General features: G+C 38.4%; 1 protein-coding gene across 18 annotated transcripts in view; it reads left to right on the top strand.

The window, feature by feature from the left end:
• The first annotated feature begins 932 nt into the window (after positions 1–932).
• EYA1 (EYA transcriptional coactivator and phosphatase 1) overlaps positions 933–19,742 on the top strand; it is an 83,976-nt gene continuing 65,166 nt past the window's right edge. For 7 of the 18 annotated variants that reach the window (XM_088675603.1, XM_088675609.1, XM_088675602.1 and 4 more), the window contains exons 1-4: positions 1,682–1,818; positions 7,424–7,473; positions 8,952–9,079; positions 10,480–10,557. In XM_088675603.1, coding sequence (XP_088531729.1) covers positions 8,956–9,079; positions 10,480–10,557 — 202 coding nt within the window. In that variant the 5' untranslated portion in view covers positions 1,682–1,818; positions 7,424–7,473; positions 8,952–8,955. Of the gene's footprint in view, positions 1,819–7,338; positions 7,474–8,951; positions 9,080–10,479; positions 10,558–19,742 lie in introns of those variants that run through there. The other 11 variants (XM_088675607.1, XM_088675606.1, XM_088675605.1 and 8 more) reach the window with 9 other exon arrangements.

Raw genomic sequence — 19,742 nt, 5'->3', positions numbered from 1 at the left:
ACACAAAGGACAAATAAAAACACAATTAATGTAAAAAGACACTGTGCACCACCAAGCATGAATAAGGATGAGGTGCAATTGCTCTAAAAATGAAATCCAAGTCGAAGTGTGTTTAAATGATTCATTTTGCCCACCATCATTTGTATCTGCACATTATGAACTGTTGAAAGGTTTGTGGTTATCGTGTCAGATTGCTTGATGTTGGCACAGGGCAGGGTTTAGTGTAGGTTAAATATTTCTGAACTGACTTTTTATGTGGATATTTTTGCCCCTTTCCTTACGCAGCAGAGCTAATCTGCTACGCGCGCCCAGTCAAGTTCAGACGTGGATGTTGCGTGACATTATTATTATTATTTTGTAAACAGCGGACTCGATCGTCCCCTTCCTTGTGGAGCTTCTCCCGGTTGGATCCCGCGTTTTGTCATCTGCTTCGGGCTTCTCCTAAAAACCTCACTTAAAAGAAACTGCCCCGTTCAGAGGGGCTTAACCCCCCCCCCCAATATCCCCCAAGGCTAAGTATGCTCTCTCTCGCTCGGAAGGTGCAGATCTGGCTTTCCCGTGCCTCCTCTCCGAAGCTATAAATGGTTTGTTGGTGATGGTGCCTCAGAAGCAGCAGCAGCAGCAGCAAAGAGAGAGAGAGAGAGAGAGAGAGAGAGAGAGAGAGAGAGAGAGAGAGAGAGAGAGAGAGAGAGAGAGAGAGAGAGAGAGAGAGAGAGAGAGAGAGAGAGAGAGAGAGAGAGAGAGAGAGAGAGAGAGAGAGAGAGAGAGAGAGAGAGAGAGAGAGATCCCGCGCGCTTCTTGACAGGGCGCGCTCGGGCCGCATTCTTCCCCCACAGCTGTTTATTCACATACCGCGGGATCCTTCATTTGCATACCAAAACTGCTCGCCAGCAAAGGTTTGCCTCTGAGGCGAGCCAGCCCAGGGCCCTCTGCTCGATTGTGTTAGCATTTCTTTATTTTTTAAGGACAACAAGGACGAGAGAATAGCTGTGGTTCGCATTACAAATAAACCAAAGGGGGAGAAGAAGGAGAGAGAGAGAGAAGCCTTGAGGCGAGGTCGGGGCAGACCTACAAGACTGGGCAAAAATAAATAAAAACCACCTATATGGAGAGGGGGAAGAGATGAAGATTGGGCTGCTGCTGCTCCTTTGTCTGCTCAGCCTCTCCACAGATCCTATCTCCGGCCGCCTTCACTGAGGAGCCGAGCGGGAGAGAGAGCGCGCGCCTCGGCTTCCCGAAGCGGCGTTTGAGCGGGAATTTCGGAGCGGCGGCGGTGTCCTCGGAGCTGGGTGCTGCCGGAGACGGGCCCCTCGGTGCCACTTCCGACTTTAAGCCTTCCTGGGAAAGCCCTCGGTGGCTGTTTTCAATTTCTTCGCCGAAGACGCAGCGCCCTCCCTCAGCTCCGCTCCCCACAGCCACCCCACCTCTCTCTCTCTCTCTCTCTCTCACACACACACACACAGACACTCGCTTGGCAGGCACAGCCCGCGGCGGCAGCAGCAGCAACAGAAGTCAGTCCAGCCAGTCTCTCGCTCGCTCGCTCCTCAGCCACCCTTTGCTCTCAACTCGGATTTGCCCTCCAGACTCAGCTGCGCTTCTCGTCTGCTGTTCGAGGGGGACTTAAAAATAAAATAAAAAGTATAAAAACTTTTTTTAAAAGCCAAACCAGGGCAGGCTAGAGAGAGAGAGCGCTTTTCACCCAGGAATAATAATAAAAACCAAAACAAAACTATGTGAGCAACGGTGGTTGGGCTTTAAGTTAAGCGCAAGCGTGAAGGCAGCCCATAATACTTGGTGGATGCAGCAAAGCCGTTCACTGTAAGTACGAACCCGGCTGTTTCAAAAACTGCATGGATTTGACAACAGCTGCCCCATCTTGCAAAACAGGGAGAGATAACACTTTTTGTTTTTGTTTTTTTGCTTTAAGACGAAAGCACCCTCATCCATGGCCTGTTTGCAGAACAAGTTTGTACTTTTCCAAGAATCTCAGTAATCTTCCACGCCTGGATCTCATGCACGTTTCTTTCTTTCTTTCTTTCTTTCTTTCTTTCTTTCTTTCTTTCTTTCTTTCTTTCTTTCTTTCTTTCTTTCTTTCTTTCTTTCTTTCTTTCTTTCTCTCTCTCTCTCTCTCTCTCTCTCTCTCTCTCTCTCTCTCTCTCTCTCTCACTCCCACTCCCACTCCCACCTCCAATTAATATCTAATATACGTCACTTTTTGCAGTTAATTGTGCTTCCCGGCTCGCTCCGTAGCCTTCCCACAAATCAGATTCTACATAGCTCTCAGCTCTTTATTTGTGTTCGACTTGCGTTTTGTGCCTTGTGTTTGGTTTTCTAAAGTGTTCGAGGGTCACTGAAAATAAATAACACAATGTTGAGTGATCATATAGATATATTCCATGATTTTTTTTATAGACCTGCCTAAAAGGCACAACAATTCAGAAGAACAGAGAAAGGGGGACATATGGCAGAGACTGACAGCTCTTGCCGAAGCAGGAAATCCTGCTTAATATGTTTAAATGCTGGCAAAGCTCTGCTGAACCTTAAAGGAGGGCTTTATCAAAATGGCAAAATAAACAGCTACCTGACAATATTATATATGACGTTAGGTACTGCTGGAAACTCAACACTTCGAATTAGGAAACGACCTCTTTAAAGACCAAGCATACTTTACATCATGTTTATGAATCTCCTTACTCATGAAATTTATAAGAATGTTTTTCTTGAAGCTGTTTATGAACGTCAAAATAGTCTTTAAAAAAAACCCAAAAACAACAACCAGCCATCAAATTATATAAAATTACCCTCGAGCCCAAATTTTAGGTGCACTTTAATGGGGAGGGGGAGTACAGAAGTCACTTTTAAAGCCGATAATAAATTTTAGTTTATCTTTTAATGAAAGGAAAGTCCAGATGGTCAGCTTTAGGGATATATATATTTTTAGATCATCAGAATGGTGTGTGTGTATGTGCTTGTTTTGTTTTGTTTCTTGTCTCTCTTCCCCCTCCCCTTCATGCATACTTTCTGGAATCTGCATTTTAAGGTTTCTTGGAGGTTTCTTTCTACTAGCCTCAAGAGAATTATGGATTTCATAAATGCATGACGATGCGTGTGTATAAAATACATATTAATGGAATTTTGGCATTACCTGAGGTTCAGCTTTGTTGCTTAATGACCTATCTTTAGCTTTAGGAAGCTGAGAACCAAGCACAGTGACAGATTTTTTTAAAAAAAACAAGCCATTGTTTCAGTTGTGGTGGTCGCAGCAGGGGTTAACACAGATTCAAATGAGAGGGAACAAATTAGTGGTTTTTTTTAAAAAAATGTTTAATAGTAACTAAAAAGTTGTTACACAAAGTGCAACATACAATGCAGGACATGTTTACTTGGAAGTAAGTACCATTGTGTACAAAATAAGAGACTTTAAGATTGCAACTTCAAAATTACATTTTTGTTGTTTCAGAAGCATTGTCATAGTGACATGTGTCTTCTGTTTTTAAATTTCAGTGATATGTCAAAATTTCAGATGTATTAGGGAGATTATCATAATATTCTGTTTGGGGGATTGATGCACTAATTTAATCTAGTTTTAATAACATGGTTACATTTTTAAAACACATGGTTTAAAAAAGTGCATTTAAATACTTTAGCATTTGGAGGTAGCCCTTATTGAAGATTGACAGGGTTTTGTAAAATACTGAAGTTAAGAATTGTGGTTTTCTTCATTTTTTTAATTTCCATTTTTGGCAATGTTTTATGTTGAAGATGTTAACGTTACAGAAAAAAATGCAGTTTCAGATATAAAAAAATATGATTAGAAAGTTCCCATTGTCTTTACGATTTCTGGTTTAGATCACAACTGTGGTTGAAAGTAAGTTACTAACTCACATGTGAGGTATATTTGTTTGAATAGGCACAGCATTTTTTACTTTGATTTTTTTCTTTTAGCTGGAAGAAATATTCTAAATTATAGTCATTTTATAAGAATTGCTTCTAGCAAGTGAAAAAATGTCTGGAAAACCAATAATTTAGACAAGTACCTACATTTTGTTTGTTCTATGGTGCTGAGATTTAGAATCCTTTCCCATTTACAGTTTACTTTTCACAGAACATTATTAACTTTTTGGCTTCATACATGATTTTCTGTCAGATGCTTTTGATTTGTAATTTACCAAAGTATAATAAACAGTGCAAAAGTCATGAATTTTCTCCTGCATCTTGAGCTCTGTGGTAGGGAAAATGTGATAAAATGTGTACCTTAAGTCTTGTTTGATGATCTCTGAAAGCAAGTTTGCCTTCTGGAAATAATTTCTGGGGTTGAAGAGCATGGTATTAACAGATTTAATGTGGCTATTCAGTGGATTGGTGGAGTACTATGTGAGGTTTAACAAAATGAGAGCGACAAATTGAACATCAACAAAACCTACATCTGTGAAGAATTATAAATTTAATTAGAAAAAAACCCAAAATTAAAAGATCTCATTAACTAATCAGAATTAGACATTACTGTTTAAGATACTTAAATGTCATTTTGGTATTATTTAAGATGCTAGTAGCTTTGCTATCACAATCCTTTCTTTTTCATTATAGAAATACTAAGAGCCAATGTTAGTCAAACATTTTTAAGCCTTTAAAAGCCACTTCCTAAGCAGTAATCATGTGATTATTCATAAGGAGCAGAAAGTTTTATTTAAAATATTGTTGGTCTGATTTCCCTGTGCATGGCATTTGCCCATTGCAGTAATTCTCCCTTCCATTTTTAAAGTATTCTTTCTTGAGTAGATTTTAATTATTGCTGTAATCTTCCTACTTGTGTAATAATTAATGAGCCATAGAAGACCATATACTTTGTTGGTAAGGCTGTATTAGATGACAGTAGATGCAGACATATTAAAGTAGCAGTAACGGTGAAACACTATTCATACATATGTTGCTTTCTAAAAACTGGGCATCCTAAGTGCAGTTACTCACTGCACTGTAATTTTGCATACTGCATAAAAAACTGAAAGCATGTAAAGTGTAGCATTTTGTAAATTGTAACTAATTTCGCCAACATCTGTGTCTAATTGTTGTCTGCATTTGCATTCTTGAGAGTAGATTTATTTTTCCTGTACCACTATGTGGATTCACTTGACCAATCTAAGTAAGGATTAGTAGTTTTAAAGTTATTTTGATTAAAGAATCATTTTTAAATACCATAACACACAACACATGGTTTCAATAATCCTTAATAGGAAAAGGACTGTAACTGAAGTATGACGAATGAAAATGAAGGTCTTGGATATGAACTCTCACAACTTATAGAATCTTAAAAAGATATGCTAATATCTGCAGCATATGAGATATATATACACTAGCCGTTATTTAAAGACAGAGGTAATAAGATATTTCATTATCTATTTTCAGAACAATTTTTGTTCATTGTCTGTAATTGACAAATTATATTCTATAACATCAGCAAAATAATATACAAAACATTACTATATATTACTAGAAGTTCAATTAAAATTATTATATTTAAATGGCCCTCCATAATGTTAATAAGAGATAGCTGTTAAGTATGCATCGCTCCCTCCTATAATTTATTCAAGGTATACAGAAGAACTAGGAGAGAACATATCCTAAAGCCATTCTACTGCACTGTAGGGTTAAGAGTAAAAAGTTTCCATATTACACTTGGGTCCTTTTTCTTTTCCTTTTAAAAAAATGTCTTAGCTGTTGCAAATACACATTTCATACTCCAGGTTACAGGTAGGTAGCCGTGTTGGACTGCCGTAGTCGAAACAAAATAAAAAAAATCCTTCCAGTAGCACCTTAGAGACCAACTAAGTTTGTCATTGGTATGAGCTTTCATGTGCATGCACACAAAAGCTCATACCAATGACAAACTTAGTTGGTCTCTAAGGTGCTATTGGAAGGATTTTTTAAAATTTTATTTCATACTCCAGTTTGATTTGGCTTGCCATGGTCTATTAAAAAGCACACTATGCAGCATTTTAAATACCATTGGTGGGGGAGAGTTACAGTTTTCCTATCTTTGTTAGTACATGCTTTTTGCTATTGTGTGTAACATTATACGTTGTCTGGCTGCTTATATGAGTGGTGTACTCCTGCTAAAGTAGTAATTCTGTCTGTGATTAAAAATAACAAAAACTAGAGGCGCACAAGCGAGATTTTCCTGGATGACTTTTATGGCACTTAAAATGCCTCATCTTGCTTGTCTTTGTTCTGTGATCATGTAAGAGATGTCAGTTCAGGTTGGGTGGAATTCTGAATTCAGACATTTAGACAATGTGTGTCCTTGCTGGGGAAGTTTTGTTTGTGCTTTCAAGCCGGCAGCCAGGCTTCACCTGGGCTTTATCACCTGCTGGCAGTTGTTGGTGGCTTTTTTGGTGTGTGAGTGTGTGTGTGTGTGTGTGTGTGTGTGTGTGTGTGTGTGTAAACTGTGTATCAAAGGCTATTCATTTAAACACAACCTTACACATATTCTGATAACATGCAACAGCACTACACTAAACCAGTGAGAGTCTAGATTTCAAACATTATTGAATCTCTCGCCCACCCCCGTCCAAAGAGTGTACATTCACAGAGAATGCACAAGACCAATTCATGATCACAGAGTTCATTTTAGAAATACATTTTTGCGTACTGCTCGTATTCATTCATTCTGAAGTGTATGCTCTTCTTTGTTTTAGTTTAACTTGCATTGTAGGGAGAGGTGCAGATAGGAGGAAGGGGAATTTCTGGCCTAGTTAAACATTCAGGAACTTACAGTCAAATTATAGGAGCGTAGCATTGCATTTGACTTTAAATCCTTCAGCGTTGGTTTGCAGTCTTCAAAGTTGGCTGGAAACTGGACTTGCAAACTTAAATGACGGAGTGGAAGGAGGAGGGAGGGATGAAAACTAACATGATAAGGATAAGAGACTGTCAAGAGTTAAAGGGGTGGGAGGGAGATGTGTTTCAGCCAGTGATAACAAAAACTGAAAGATCTTCAGAGGATGCTGGAGGAAAGCATTAGGGAGCTTCTTCCCTTCGCTAGATACGGTATATTTTCTCTGTTAATAGCTACCTTGCCCAGGCACCTCTTCCTAAACTACCTTAGCAAGAGTGCTTTGCATGTTGATTGGGGGAGGGGAAATCCAGTGTGCAGCTGTCATAGGCCAGTGATGAATCACTATCCCGTCATTTGGCTGCCTTCCCCATGACATGGGCAAGGGGGGGGGGGATAGACCTGCTGGAGGAAACAACAGTTGAGGCTTCAATTTAAAGACAATATGTCTTTCACTGCAGCAGTAACCCCCTCCTTCTCTTTTGGTTAAAAGACAGCATTACCATCCCCAGGAAGATTTCTTTGTTTAGTTAGATTAAGACCTGACATGAACGTAGAATAACAGAGGCTTCTATTTGTGTCCCTGGTTTGCAGGTGCAAAAGTCCCAAACCAGTTCAGATGTTGCTGTTTCATCCATTTGCAGGTAAGGATAAGATCAAAGTGCCCTTTCTGTAGGGGGGGAAAACCACTTGGAATGAAGTTATTTTACTTCATGTAAAAGACATATGAATGATATTTGATTGTTGTTAATTTTAATCTGGAGAATATTCTTTCACTGCTTTGAGAAGTAATTTAAATATGCACTTTTAAATAAAGGTTCTGCTCAGCACTAAAATGTTTTCTAATTCATGTATACAGTTCTGTGTATTTTAAAATTGTTTGGATTTGGTAATGAAAGTAACACCAGCAGTCTAGCATTTAAAAGGACTCCAACTAGTCATTTTTAAATGGAGCATTTTTAGTGAGAAAATTTGTAGTGTGAAAGCAGTATAACTGTGGAAAGTAAAATACATATTTATGTTAGAAAACATGCAATGAAATTCTGTGTGTGCTTCCTTGGTAGTAAATTCCACTGAGTTGAGTGGGGTTTACTCTTAAGTAGGTGCACAGCTTTGCAACCAAAGTTAAACTGATTTGGTGGGCTTAAAGTATACCGTACAAACTTTTCCTGATAATATTTAATCCAAAAATATTACAGAAGCCAAATTCATTAGCATATTGTAAACTTTGGGCTTAATGCAAACTGATACTTCATTACATAGACATGAATCAAGTGTTCTGAAACTTTCTTCATGCAGAAGGGCCCTTATTCTAGAGTACATGATTTGAACATTGCCCCTTAACTATATTATGCAGATCTTCTATTCAAAATAAATCTAATGGAAGTTGAGTATTATAAAAGCTATTATGATCAGGAATCGTAAGCACAGTTAAGATACAAGAGAGGCAATATATTATATAAAATATTAACAATTTGCACTGATTCTGTTCTTGTTTCACTTTAAGTGACAGTTCAAGTACTGCAAAGTGCTAAGGCATACTAATGCCTGTATGGATTCACTGTATATTGGCCTTATCCCTTTTCAATTGGGCACGCTTTATGTAATCCACAAAGCAAACAAGAGAGCAGACATAATAATGTTTTAATGCTGCATTTGTTTCAACGGAAACAGAAGAACAATTAAGTAGTTTGCCAGAGTAAACACATACATCAGGAATATCTCATTCCTTGTCAGTTGAGCGTAGGTTCAACTATTGCTTCAAGTGTTTTATTTGGTTTGGAGGCCCATTAAATCGTAATTGGGTGGTAAATTATATGCAAGCAAACAGTGTTACTGTATTGCACTTGGGATGTACTCTTCAATGCATTTTAATTTTTGTCTCTAATTTTGCGCTTTATAAAAATGTGTAGACGGGAAGGTATAAATGTATTTTAAATCTGTTAAGGATTGTGTATTATACAGAGCCATTATGCAATGAGTGTATGACATGCCGCAAAAATGTAAGGCAAACTAAGGAAGTAATAATGTAAATAGTAAAATCAATGGTAGGGCATGGGTTGTACTTCCACAGTCAGATCTGAAAGCAGTAGTCAATTTTTCTACTCACTTTTTTTTTTAGGTCTATGGAAATGCAGGATCTAGCCAGCCCTCATAGTCGACTAAGTGGTAGTAGTGAATCTCCCAATGGTCCAAAACTTGATAATTCTCATATAAATAATAATTCCATGACACCCAATGGCACAGAAGGTGAGTTGTTGGTGGGGGTTTTTTGTGTAATATGATGGGTTTACTTTAGACCTCAGTTTTTCACTGAGATGGTAAATGTGTGTCTGGACTATGCCACTTCGGACTAAAGGTGGGGGCTTTCATGACGGAATACTCCTTCATACAACAACAGTCTTCTGCACATAGACAAAGCAGCATGTCAGGGAAAGTATCCTTCAACTTCCTGTCATCTAGCTTTCTATCTGTTGGATTGTACTACTATTTTGGATGGAGGAGCTTCCATCTGGAAACTGAGATGGTAGAGCCCTTATACACTGGTTTACCATATCAGATTGCCAGGCCTTACCTTTCTATTAGATATGAAATACTGTATAACTAGATAACATTCCAATGGTTATTCATGGGCACTTACTGGAGTTTGACCATAGCAATGACAGTGATGAGAAACTTCTATCAAATGAGTTATCCATTTACCCACCATTCCCATGCCCATTACCCAAAACATTTTTTGGTCTGAGTTCTAACTGAAGACTATTTAGGTTATCAGATTATACTTTTAGCCTCCATTCCCTCTAAATCTAATGGAGCTGCATTGTATTTTGTCAGATAGGCCTTTTTTGTTCCCTTTAAATTAAAATAATGCAAATTAAACAATTTTTTTACTGTGTGTGTGTGTGTGTGTGTGTGTGTGTGTGTGTGTGAGTCCGACTTTGTTCAATGGGTAGTTTGTATGTTTAGATTGCAACCTTAATCAGTATTAATGACTGACCACTGCCTTTTGGACAAAGACATCTGATTGAGGATGTAGTCACAGCATATCTACTTGTGAATAAAGGCATTTAAACACACAGACTTGATTCAAAATATGCAGAGGACTGTGCTGTTTATCTTTTGTGTGTGTGCGCATATTACACCACTGACTTCTGATTTTAAAATTGGAATGTAAATGTAATTGTTAAGATACTGTTTTATCTTAACAAAATTGAGAAAACTTTTCCTGTTGATAAACACACTTACATCGAAGTTAAGTTTTAATGTAATGGCTCCAAGTAAAGAGAAAAGTGGTGCACTGGTAAGGAGGAAAAGAACTCCTTTAATAGGACCAATCAATATGTTATGAAATTGTGATTTCCCCAAAAGTCTTTATCGGGCAAGGTATCCCCCAAAGCAGGGGATGGTGGGTGCATGAGGGAATGAGGAAAAATAAAAAGGAGTACAAAAATTAGTCTGGATGTTGAATCAAGGTTATATTTTAGAGATTGTAGACTACAGGAACACAGCCCGAAGCACTGCCCTTTAATTAATTAGTTAACAATTTTAAAAAGAAATGGAAAACTTCTATACAGTTTTTGTACGTATTCTTTTGGGATGTGTGTGGAAAAGGTACTAGCTTTTTCATTTTCTTTGCAATTTTCCTTTAGGTGACATGACTCTGCTCAGCACTGCAGACTGGTTGTTAAATACTAATACACAGACCACTGCAGGTTTGTGTAGTAACGGTGAATGCACAGTTATTAGCATGCATTTTAAGGTTTGCAAACTATTAAAAGGTTCTGACTGATTGTATCTAATCAAAATTGGAAATGCTGTGGTTTGCCCTCATTGATAAATAAACAAAGTCATAACCCTTTATATGATTTCCATAGGTAAACTCTCTTGAACACTACAGCTTCCAAATAGCCATGTATAAGGTTAGGGTATAAATATAATTTTCAAGCAAAATGTTAGCACAAAAGCCAAATTTTAAATTGGTTGCTGTGAGGCGGGATAGGACTTTGCTTTACAATTACTTATTTAGTAATTGTAGGAATACACCAAGAGCTGTTTTATCTCCTTAAAATGAATTTGATCTTTTGGGATGTATTACTTACCCTTGTCCCTTTTTGTTTTCCTTTTGTTTATCTGTTGGGGTAGAGGATAATGATAGTCTAGGACAGACAGTTGAATAGTAATAGTAACTTGGGGGCGGGCAAGAGAGTATAAACTATTAAAAGGAAATCTTACTTTAAATAAAAGTATTTTGAAAAAAATCATAGGACTGATGGAGATGCTGTCAGTGTTTGGTTTCTACATGCTTCCCTTGAAATTGCAGCATACATAATGTGTAATCTGCTTGTTTGCTGCATGTGAGATAGAAAGATGTCACTGAATAGTCAGGTGGTCAACATCTGATGATAGAATGGATCAGATTCTAATGTGAACTCTGATATCACTCCTATGGCAATCTTAATCCTGTTACAGTATGTGTTTTAAATGAATTCTGAAGCAAAGTTAAGTTTTATGTGATTATAGACAGGTCAAGCTGCTTTCACTAAGGGGTGTTTTTTTTTAAAAAAAAATGTACTAAATAAAACAGCTCTGTCCAAACCCCATGTTTTTTTTTTAATTCCTTTCAAATGTGCTGCAGCAGGATGTGGTTGATAGATATCTATCTGTTAGTAGCTAATATTTTTCACTTCACACTTAGTGGTTAACCTTTTATGGCAAGAAATTGGGATGTAGGTGGGTGCCACTGCTCTGGTATAATCAAAGTTTAGTGCTGATTCCTGCAGCATTAGTTCAAGAATGAACTAAATCATAGAAACTCCTTGTGGCAGTATGCGGAAAATGTTACTTTCTTAACATGATCCTTAACATATTTCTGCAGAAGGGCATCAGGATGTGAAAGTATTTACTTCAGCATTAAGTATAGTTGTGACTGAATTTTATTCATTTAGTTGTTTAACAGAGACTTAGCCATTCTTGCAATAAATAAGTTATAGAAATAGTTGTATGCCACATCTAATGGGCCATGAATTCATGTTAGGAATATACGAAATTTTATTGTTCATCTCTCTCAAGACTTGCTCTGAGCCAAGTTGGAAAACAATAGCTTATACCTGATACAGGAAAAAATAATAATTGGTAGTTGGTGGAACTGCATAGGTGCTTCCCAAGAAATAACTTTTGTGGATAATGAATGCAAACAGAATTTACCAAAACATGATGGGATGTCATGATTGGCACAAAAAGCCTTGATTGTTCAGCCGGATAGTGCATTCTGGCAACAGTCTATCAATATGGAACTACCTAGTGCAAGATGTGAATACTGAAGGGAATAAGCAAATTTGAGTTTAAATGAAACTGCTAATGGCATGAAGTGCCATTTTAGGGTGTAAGTAGCCATGATTCTCAGAATAAGAAAGGAGAACCATTTCCTCAATTGCTTTCTAGACCACGGCTAGCAAACATAGTACACTCAATACATGTTGGACTACAATGCCCATCAGCCCTTACCAGCTTCTATCTGATCAAAAATATATATGCTACATTCACTTCGCAGTTAAGCTGAGGTGTGTACATTTGAGACAGGAGTTGCATAGATGAGTTTCATGAATAGGAGGGTGCAGATGCATGGAAACAAAACAAGTAATGCACATTGGTTGAAAATATCCCTGCCTCCTCTCTGGTGTGTATAGCAATGTGCAAGTTGACTTGAAACTTGAAATGTGACTTAAGCAAATGTGATGTCTAAGCAGAGGTTGATTGGCCATCTGTTATGGATGCTTTAGTTGAGATTCCTTCATTGCAGGGGGTTGCACTAGAGGACCTTCGTGGTCCCTTCCAACTCTACGATTCTATAATTCTATGAAACACAATTGGGAAGAACAACCTCACTGAATGATGGGTGTTGTAGTCCCTAATGTCTGCAGTACACCTGGTCTGTTATACCTGCTACAGAATCTATATCTGCATATATATACTGGGCTAAAGTTGTCAGTTGGTTTTAATACTGTGGTAGACTAGCTGATATTAAAATTTCAGTTTGGCTTGTTTTAATAGAAAATGGATAACTGTATGTGGCTGTTGTATGTGCTGTTATGGAATGTGTTAAGTATGTTATTTAGATTTACGTGTGTACTGCTTCATTGCAATTACTTCCTTTATTGTATACCTGCTTATGTAGTGTTATTGTGATAAATATTGTGCAATGTTGTATTGGAAATAGATACCTTTTACAGGAAAGGTACACTGCACTCCTTAGCCCAATATCCCCTTGAGCAATAGGTACAGCTCGCAAGATGAATCCATTTTGTGAAAGGGATCCTGCTGTAGGGCAGGCAGTTGGGACTTGATAACCCATTGAACTTTAGAACCTAACACACAAAATATATTATTCGGACGCCAGCAGATCTTTTGGGGGAGTGACTGTGTGTAGGTGGGTGCTTTATAAGAATTAATATATTTTAGGTGGTAGAATACGAACACCCTGGCAATAAATGCAGTGGGTGAAATCCAAGAGCTATGGTGGCAGTTTCTATGCATTCTAAGTTGCAGCTTCTGAGTTTACCTGCCTATTGAATCACTTTATGATGCCCAAAACACTTTTTGTGGAAGTTAGGGACGTTTTGGGGTGGCCTCTGATGCAATGTGTGTTTGGAAGAGGAGACAACAAGTATTTGATTTATTTATATCTTTTCACATCCCACATTGGGACAGCTGACCTAAAAGCCATTTTTGCAACAAACTCTGGCAATACATGTGGGAAAGTTGTTCTTTAGATCTGAAAGGAATATGGTTTGCATTTTCTGAATGAGTCATTTTATAGGCAAGATATATCTCAAGTTTTATGTTTCATTTATTGGACTGAAGGTGCAAGGTGTTAGAATCTACTGTGTATCTTAAGGAAAGAGGAAGGATAGCATTTGTTTTTATTGCAGGAATTAGGCTTTTTGTAATAGAAGGATCTTTTAAAAACAATAAAACAGCTTATTAAACATGTGTATAATACAATATCTTTCTTTCCCCCTTTTTTCTAATTGAAAGAGCAATCCAATGCAGTGTTTACACAAACTGTCCACAGTTAAATCATATAGTAATATCTTGTTCTTTGAAAGCATTACTTGTAACGGCGCATCTATTTTATTGTATTTTAACACTGTCACAACATTTTATACAGGAAGTCATAAAAAAAAAACCTGTTGCTATAATATCTGGAAAAGATACAGATATATAAATGGGGACATCAGGATTGATACCTCCTTTAAAACCTAAGGCATGTTAGGAAGAAATACATTTTTTCTCAGAATGGATCAAGGAAAAGTTATACAGTATGTGTTGCCACTGTTATTGATACCAAAGTTCTTGATACCACTCCCCTTGAAAATTGGTTAGACAAATAGTTTAAGAACCCTTAAATTCTTAATTTCTGGAATTCATTTCTGCGTTCTCAGAGTGCGTGCAGATATAAACAAGAAGCATATAAACCTTTATGGCAAAGTTACTCAAGCATTTTCAACTTGGGCTCTGACTTCAAAACTTACTCTTCTTTTGAAGCCTGCACTCTACATAAATAATATTTTACGCAAATGAGCCTACAGACACCTTTGCATGCAATCACAGCACTGTCATTATGGAAAGGCTAGAACGAGATTTTGTATCTCTTGTTCCACTCCTAGTAACATGTGCAGCAATTTAACAGGAGACGCTTAATGTTCAAATATCAGAGCCCACATTTTCAAATCACAATGGGATGGTGAAGAAGGTGCTGTCACCTCACAAATCAAAGTGTTGATCAATAAGGGTCCTTGCCAGGTCCTAGAGAGGAAGAAAGGCAGTGCCTACTAAAGGTCATGTCCTTCCCTATAACTTGGTCCATTCTCACATCTGCATGGGCTTTGTCCTTAAAGATAACCTAAAAATATTGAAAATAGAATGATAATAAAATATAAGGCTGGATTCAGCTACCCTGTTCCACGAGTAGAAGCCAGCTCAAGGACCCCTGTTAGTGTAAAGGAGCTTTCTGTTCTTCCCCCCTATGACTTTCACCCCCCCAATCCACTCTGAGAGGTCAGAAGACTTCCCCCACCCCGACCAAAGTACAGGGGACAGAGGGGAGATCATTCCATCAAGCAAGCAGAAATGCTTGCACTGACAGAACAATTTCTTCATTGCTATGTTGAATTCCACCCACGTACTTTAATAGATGCATATTGCAATGTTTTTTTGTGGACTTTTAAAGTGTTATCTAACATATTGGCATTTGAATGAGGTAAATTAAAAGTCTAATAAATAAATTAATAGTGCTATGAATGTCCAAGAAAAATAATATGTTTCCTGAATATTACAAACACCACACACACACACACACACACACAGAGAGAGAGAGAGAGAGAGAGAGAGAGAGAGAGAGAGAGAGAGAGATTCTGGCTCAGTATTATTATTATTTTAATAATACATGCTAGTGTGAAGTTATCCATTATCAAACCTTGTAGTATAAGAAGGAATGGAAAATTATGGAGTATTCGTGGATAGGAAGAAATTTCAGATGAAATTTAAGGATATTTAGTGCTGTACGGAGTCTGAGCCTGCTCTGACATACTGTCACTTTATGCAATGGGGAGAATGCAAAAGGAAGATGCTTAATTTTGATGGGTGACAAAAACCTCTTGCAATTTTTCAATATATTTTTGCTTAAACTTCAATAAGTCAAATTTAACAATTAATGTATTTATTTTTAGTAAAAGAACAGCAAAAGACTAAGGGTAGTGTCCAGTGTTACCGTAGTCATACTCAGAGTAGACTCAGTAAATCAATAACTTGCCCACTGAGTATGACTAATGTTGGATACCAGCCCAACGATTTTATTGTGGCTAAATGTTTGTGGGTCAGAACCCTTTTCATAATATCTGAATTCATTAGGCTTAATGGTACCACAAAATTTCTTGCTATTTTTGATACAGCCAACTAACATAGCTGTTCCTGAAGTTTATTTTCAGTGAATATCATCAATAGTAAATCTCTTTGGAAAATTGGATAAACACAGTAAATATGAGATTTAGGTCTGCAGTTGTATTTCTTTTAGTAGTAATCTCCATGTATGCAAAGATCTACCTGCATAAACTGTTCATTGTGCATAGGACTACAATGCATTTGTGCTATCAGATATTGTAGTACTTTGATGGTCTGTGGATCTCAGATTTGTGTGGTTGTACATGCAGCCAATTTACTGCTACGTCAGCCACTGTTAGTTCAGCATTATTGTAATGAGAAGAATAAGGGAGTAATGCAGCAATGTATTCTGAAGCAGCAAAAAATCACTTGTGCCTGTATAAAGCACACTGGAATGAATGTGGTCTGTTCTGTAGGAAGAATGGGATCATCACAGGCTATGTTTGTAATCCACAAGCCTTTCATGCTGAGTGGTCCCGTTGTGGTTAGACATAGTACTACATAATAAGTGTTTGGGTTGATATGCATTTAGAAATCTTAACTCATTTATTTTGAGTAACCTTGTCATGTCATACTAATGGATAATACATGCAGCCTCCATCAGACATCTAAGCATTTTCACCAGCGATCCATGTGGAGCTGTGTGTTATGTATAGTGAAGGCAGGGGTCTTGCTTTATCTTAAATTATTTCCAACTGAGAGCTAGCATTAGGAACATCTCATTAGTACTCACTAGCCTTCAAGTTGCACTGATTTAAAACAAGAGGGCTTACTATGAAATCCTGTACATGCCACTCAGAAGTAAGTCCTATTTAATCCAATAGGGATTCTTCCCGGGTAAGCAGGTATAGAATGATGTCTTTAAATAAACAAAATGAATTATTTAATAATTTACTTAAATCAAGTTGTTCGGTAAGTTACTCATGTATTTTCTGAACAAGAGCTTATAGTAAATGGCTGATGAAACAAAACATATTTAGTTGGCATATCTAGTTGGATCACTGGGATCACTGGGGAGTGGAGGCTTTAAGGTCTTCTAATGATCCTGATGCAGCCAAGATCACTATCTGCAATGGCAAAAGCAAAATGAAAACAGTGGTATGGACTGTTCTGGGATTTCTGGAGGCAGTAGCGTAGGAAGATGGGGGCGGTGAGGGCGCGCCGCCCTGGGCAGTGTGATCCCAGAATCCCAGAAGCGCCACTGCGGCTCTCTCCCGCCCGCTCTGGGCACCCCGCCCCACAGATGGTGTGCCACACCCTTGTGCGCAGCGCACAGTGCCCCCAAAATGTGTGCCATGTCCCTGGGGGCGCTGTCTCCCTCCGTCACTGTCTGGAGGGAGGTACACTACCCTGCAATTTTGCATTAGTAGCATGGGGACAGTAATCTTTTGATCACTGGAATCTCCTTTATATATTCCCACTCAACCACTCTAGTCTGTGGGACTAGCGCTGTTACAGGTGCCGTATAAGGCTCGTTCTTCAATTGTAAGAAATCAATCTTTTAGTGTGGTTCCCTGCCTGTATAGAGGAACTCCCCACCTGTAGACATATGGCAGGTGCCTGCTTAAAACCTTTTTGTTTAGGCAAGCTGATCTAGACAAGCAGAAGGTACTTATGTTTTAATCTGTTTTTAGTTGATTATTGATTATAATCAGTGTTTGAATGTTTTAATACCTGTTTTTAACTGTCTTTTTGTTGATATTTTAAATGTTTTGTTTTGTAAAATGCTTTGAGGCTTTATTACAATCAAGCAGCTTAAATCATCATCCTAATGCTTATTAGCAGTATAGAAAGTGACTGTTTTTCTTTGGCATCCAGTTGATGCTCGATGAGCTGGAGGAAGTTAATGGGGCTCCCCGGGAACTTAACAGGCTGTACAGAGAACAGCCGAGCTGCTTGCAGCCTATGGGTTACTGTGTGTTTTATCTTATTGTGGTTGTGGTTGTTTAGTCGTTTAGTCGTGTCCAACTCTTTATGACCCCATGGAGCAGAGCACGCCAGCCACTCCTGTCTTCCACTGCCTCCCACAGTTTGGTCAAACTCATGTTGGTAGCTTCGAGAACACTGTCCAACCATCTCGTCTTCTGTCGTCCCCTTCTCCTTGTGCCTTCAATCTTTCCCAACATCAGGGTCTTTTCCAGGGAGTCTTCTCTTCTCATGAGGTGGCCAAAGTATTAGAGCCTAAGCTTCAGGATCTGTCCTTCCAGTGAGCACTCAGGGCTGATTTCCTTCAGAATGGATAGGTTTGATCTTCTTGCAGTCCATGGGACTCTCAAGAGTCTCCTCCAGCACCATAATTCAAAAGCATCAATTCTTTGGCGATCAGCCTTCTTTATGGTCCAGCTCTCACTTCCATACATCACTACTGGGAAAACCATAGCTTTAACTATATGGACCTTTGTCGGCAAGGTGATGTCTCTGCTTTTTAAGGTGCTGTCTAGGTTTGTCATCTCTTTTCTCCCAAGAAGCAGGCGTCTTTTAATTTCATGACTGCTGTCACCATCTCTAGTGATCATGGAGCCCAAGAAAGTAAAATCTCTCACTGCCTCCATTTCTTCCCCTTCTATTTGCCAGGAGGTGATGGGACCAGTGACCATGATCTTGGTTTCTTTGATGCTGAGTTTCAGACCATATTTTGCGCTTTCTTCTTTCACCCTGATTAAGAGGTTCTTTAATTCCTACTCACTTTCTGTCATCAAAGTTGTGTCATCTGCATATCTGAGCTTGTTGATATTTCTTCTGGCAATCTTAATTCTGGCTTGGGATTCATCCAGTCCAGCCTTTCACATGATGAATTCTGCATATAAGTTAAATAAGCAGGGAGACAATATACAGCCTTGTCACACTCCTTTCCCAATTTTGAACCAATCAGTTGTTCCATATCCAGTTCTAACTGTAGCTTCTTGTCCCACATAGAGATTTCTCAGGAGACAGATGAGGTGATCAGGCACTCCCATTTCTCCTATCTTACTAGGAACATCTAAAACTGCTAGTCATGACACCCATTTGCCTTTTGCACATGGTGAAATGAGTAGACTTCCATTTGCAGTAAAATATAGGGATACTGAGCAAGAACACTTGTCATTGTTTTCGTTGTTCGTTGCTTGTTACCTGGATGTCTGCAAGCGACTTACAGCATTTACTTGGGGAAAGGCTGTATCTGAATAGAGATGAATGACTTCTTCCACCACCACCAGATCATGTCAGGTTAGCTCAAAAATAGGTGAAAAATCAGTAAATAGCTTATCTCTGATCTAATCTGATTTCAGAAATAAGCCGGCCTCCCTCCCTGAAACTCTCCTCTCTCTCATGGATTCTTTCTCCCTACCATCCTCTGATCCCACAAATTCATTCTCTCCCTCTCTTCAACCCCACTTATCAGTCATGGTGATTGGTGATAAGAAATTGCATATAATTTAATTTATCATTGAACAGTGAAAAAATAGTGTAGGCTATTAAGGGCAATACAACAATACTGCAATACCCATTTCACAAGTACATGTTATAACTAATTTTGTACAATGCTCTCTGAAATGATGGGGGGGGGATATTATTTCTTCCAAATAGCTTGCCTGTTCAGATGTTCTCTTCCTCCTTTCTCCACGAACATTTGCATCATGTTTATTTACACTTTGTAGATATACAAAATAGAAAAATTGATAGAATAGAAACAATGAAACTATTCTTACAAGGGGACCTATCTGCTGAGCTGGTGGGGAAGGTTTTTGTTTTTTTTAGAGGTTTGGGGGGATGGAAATATAATTATGTGATACACCACAGAATTTGTATGCAGAACCCTGGTAGGATTGGCATCTCCAGATAGGGCTGGAAAAGACTCTTGTCAAAAACCCCAGAGAGGTTATGCCAGTTATTGTAGACCATACAAAGTCAATGGCCTGACTTTGTAAAAAACAGCAACTTATATACTGTATAAGTCAACTGAAGGTATTGGTCTCAATATCATTTGAAATGG

This window comes from Zootoca vivipara, chromosome 8 (assembly GCF_965207765.1).
Source record: "Zootoca vivipara chromosome 8, rZooViv2.hap1.1, whole genome shotgun sequence".
NCBI classification, from domain to species: Eukaryota; Metazoa; Chordata; class Lepidosauria; order Squamata; family Lacertidae; genus Zootoca; species Zootoca vivipara.
This window is presented reverse-complemented; position numbering and strand designations above follow the sequence as displayed.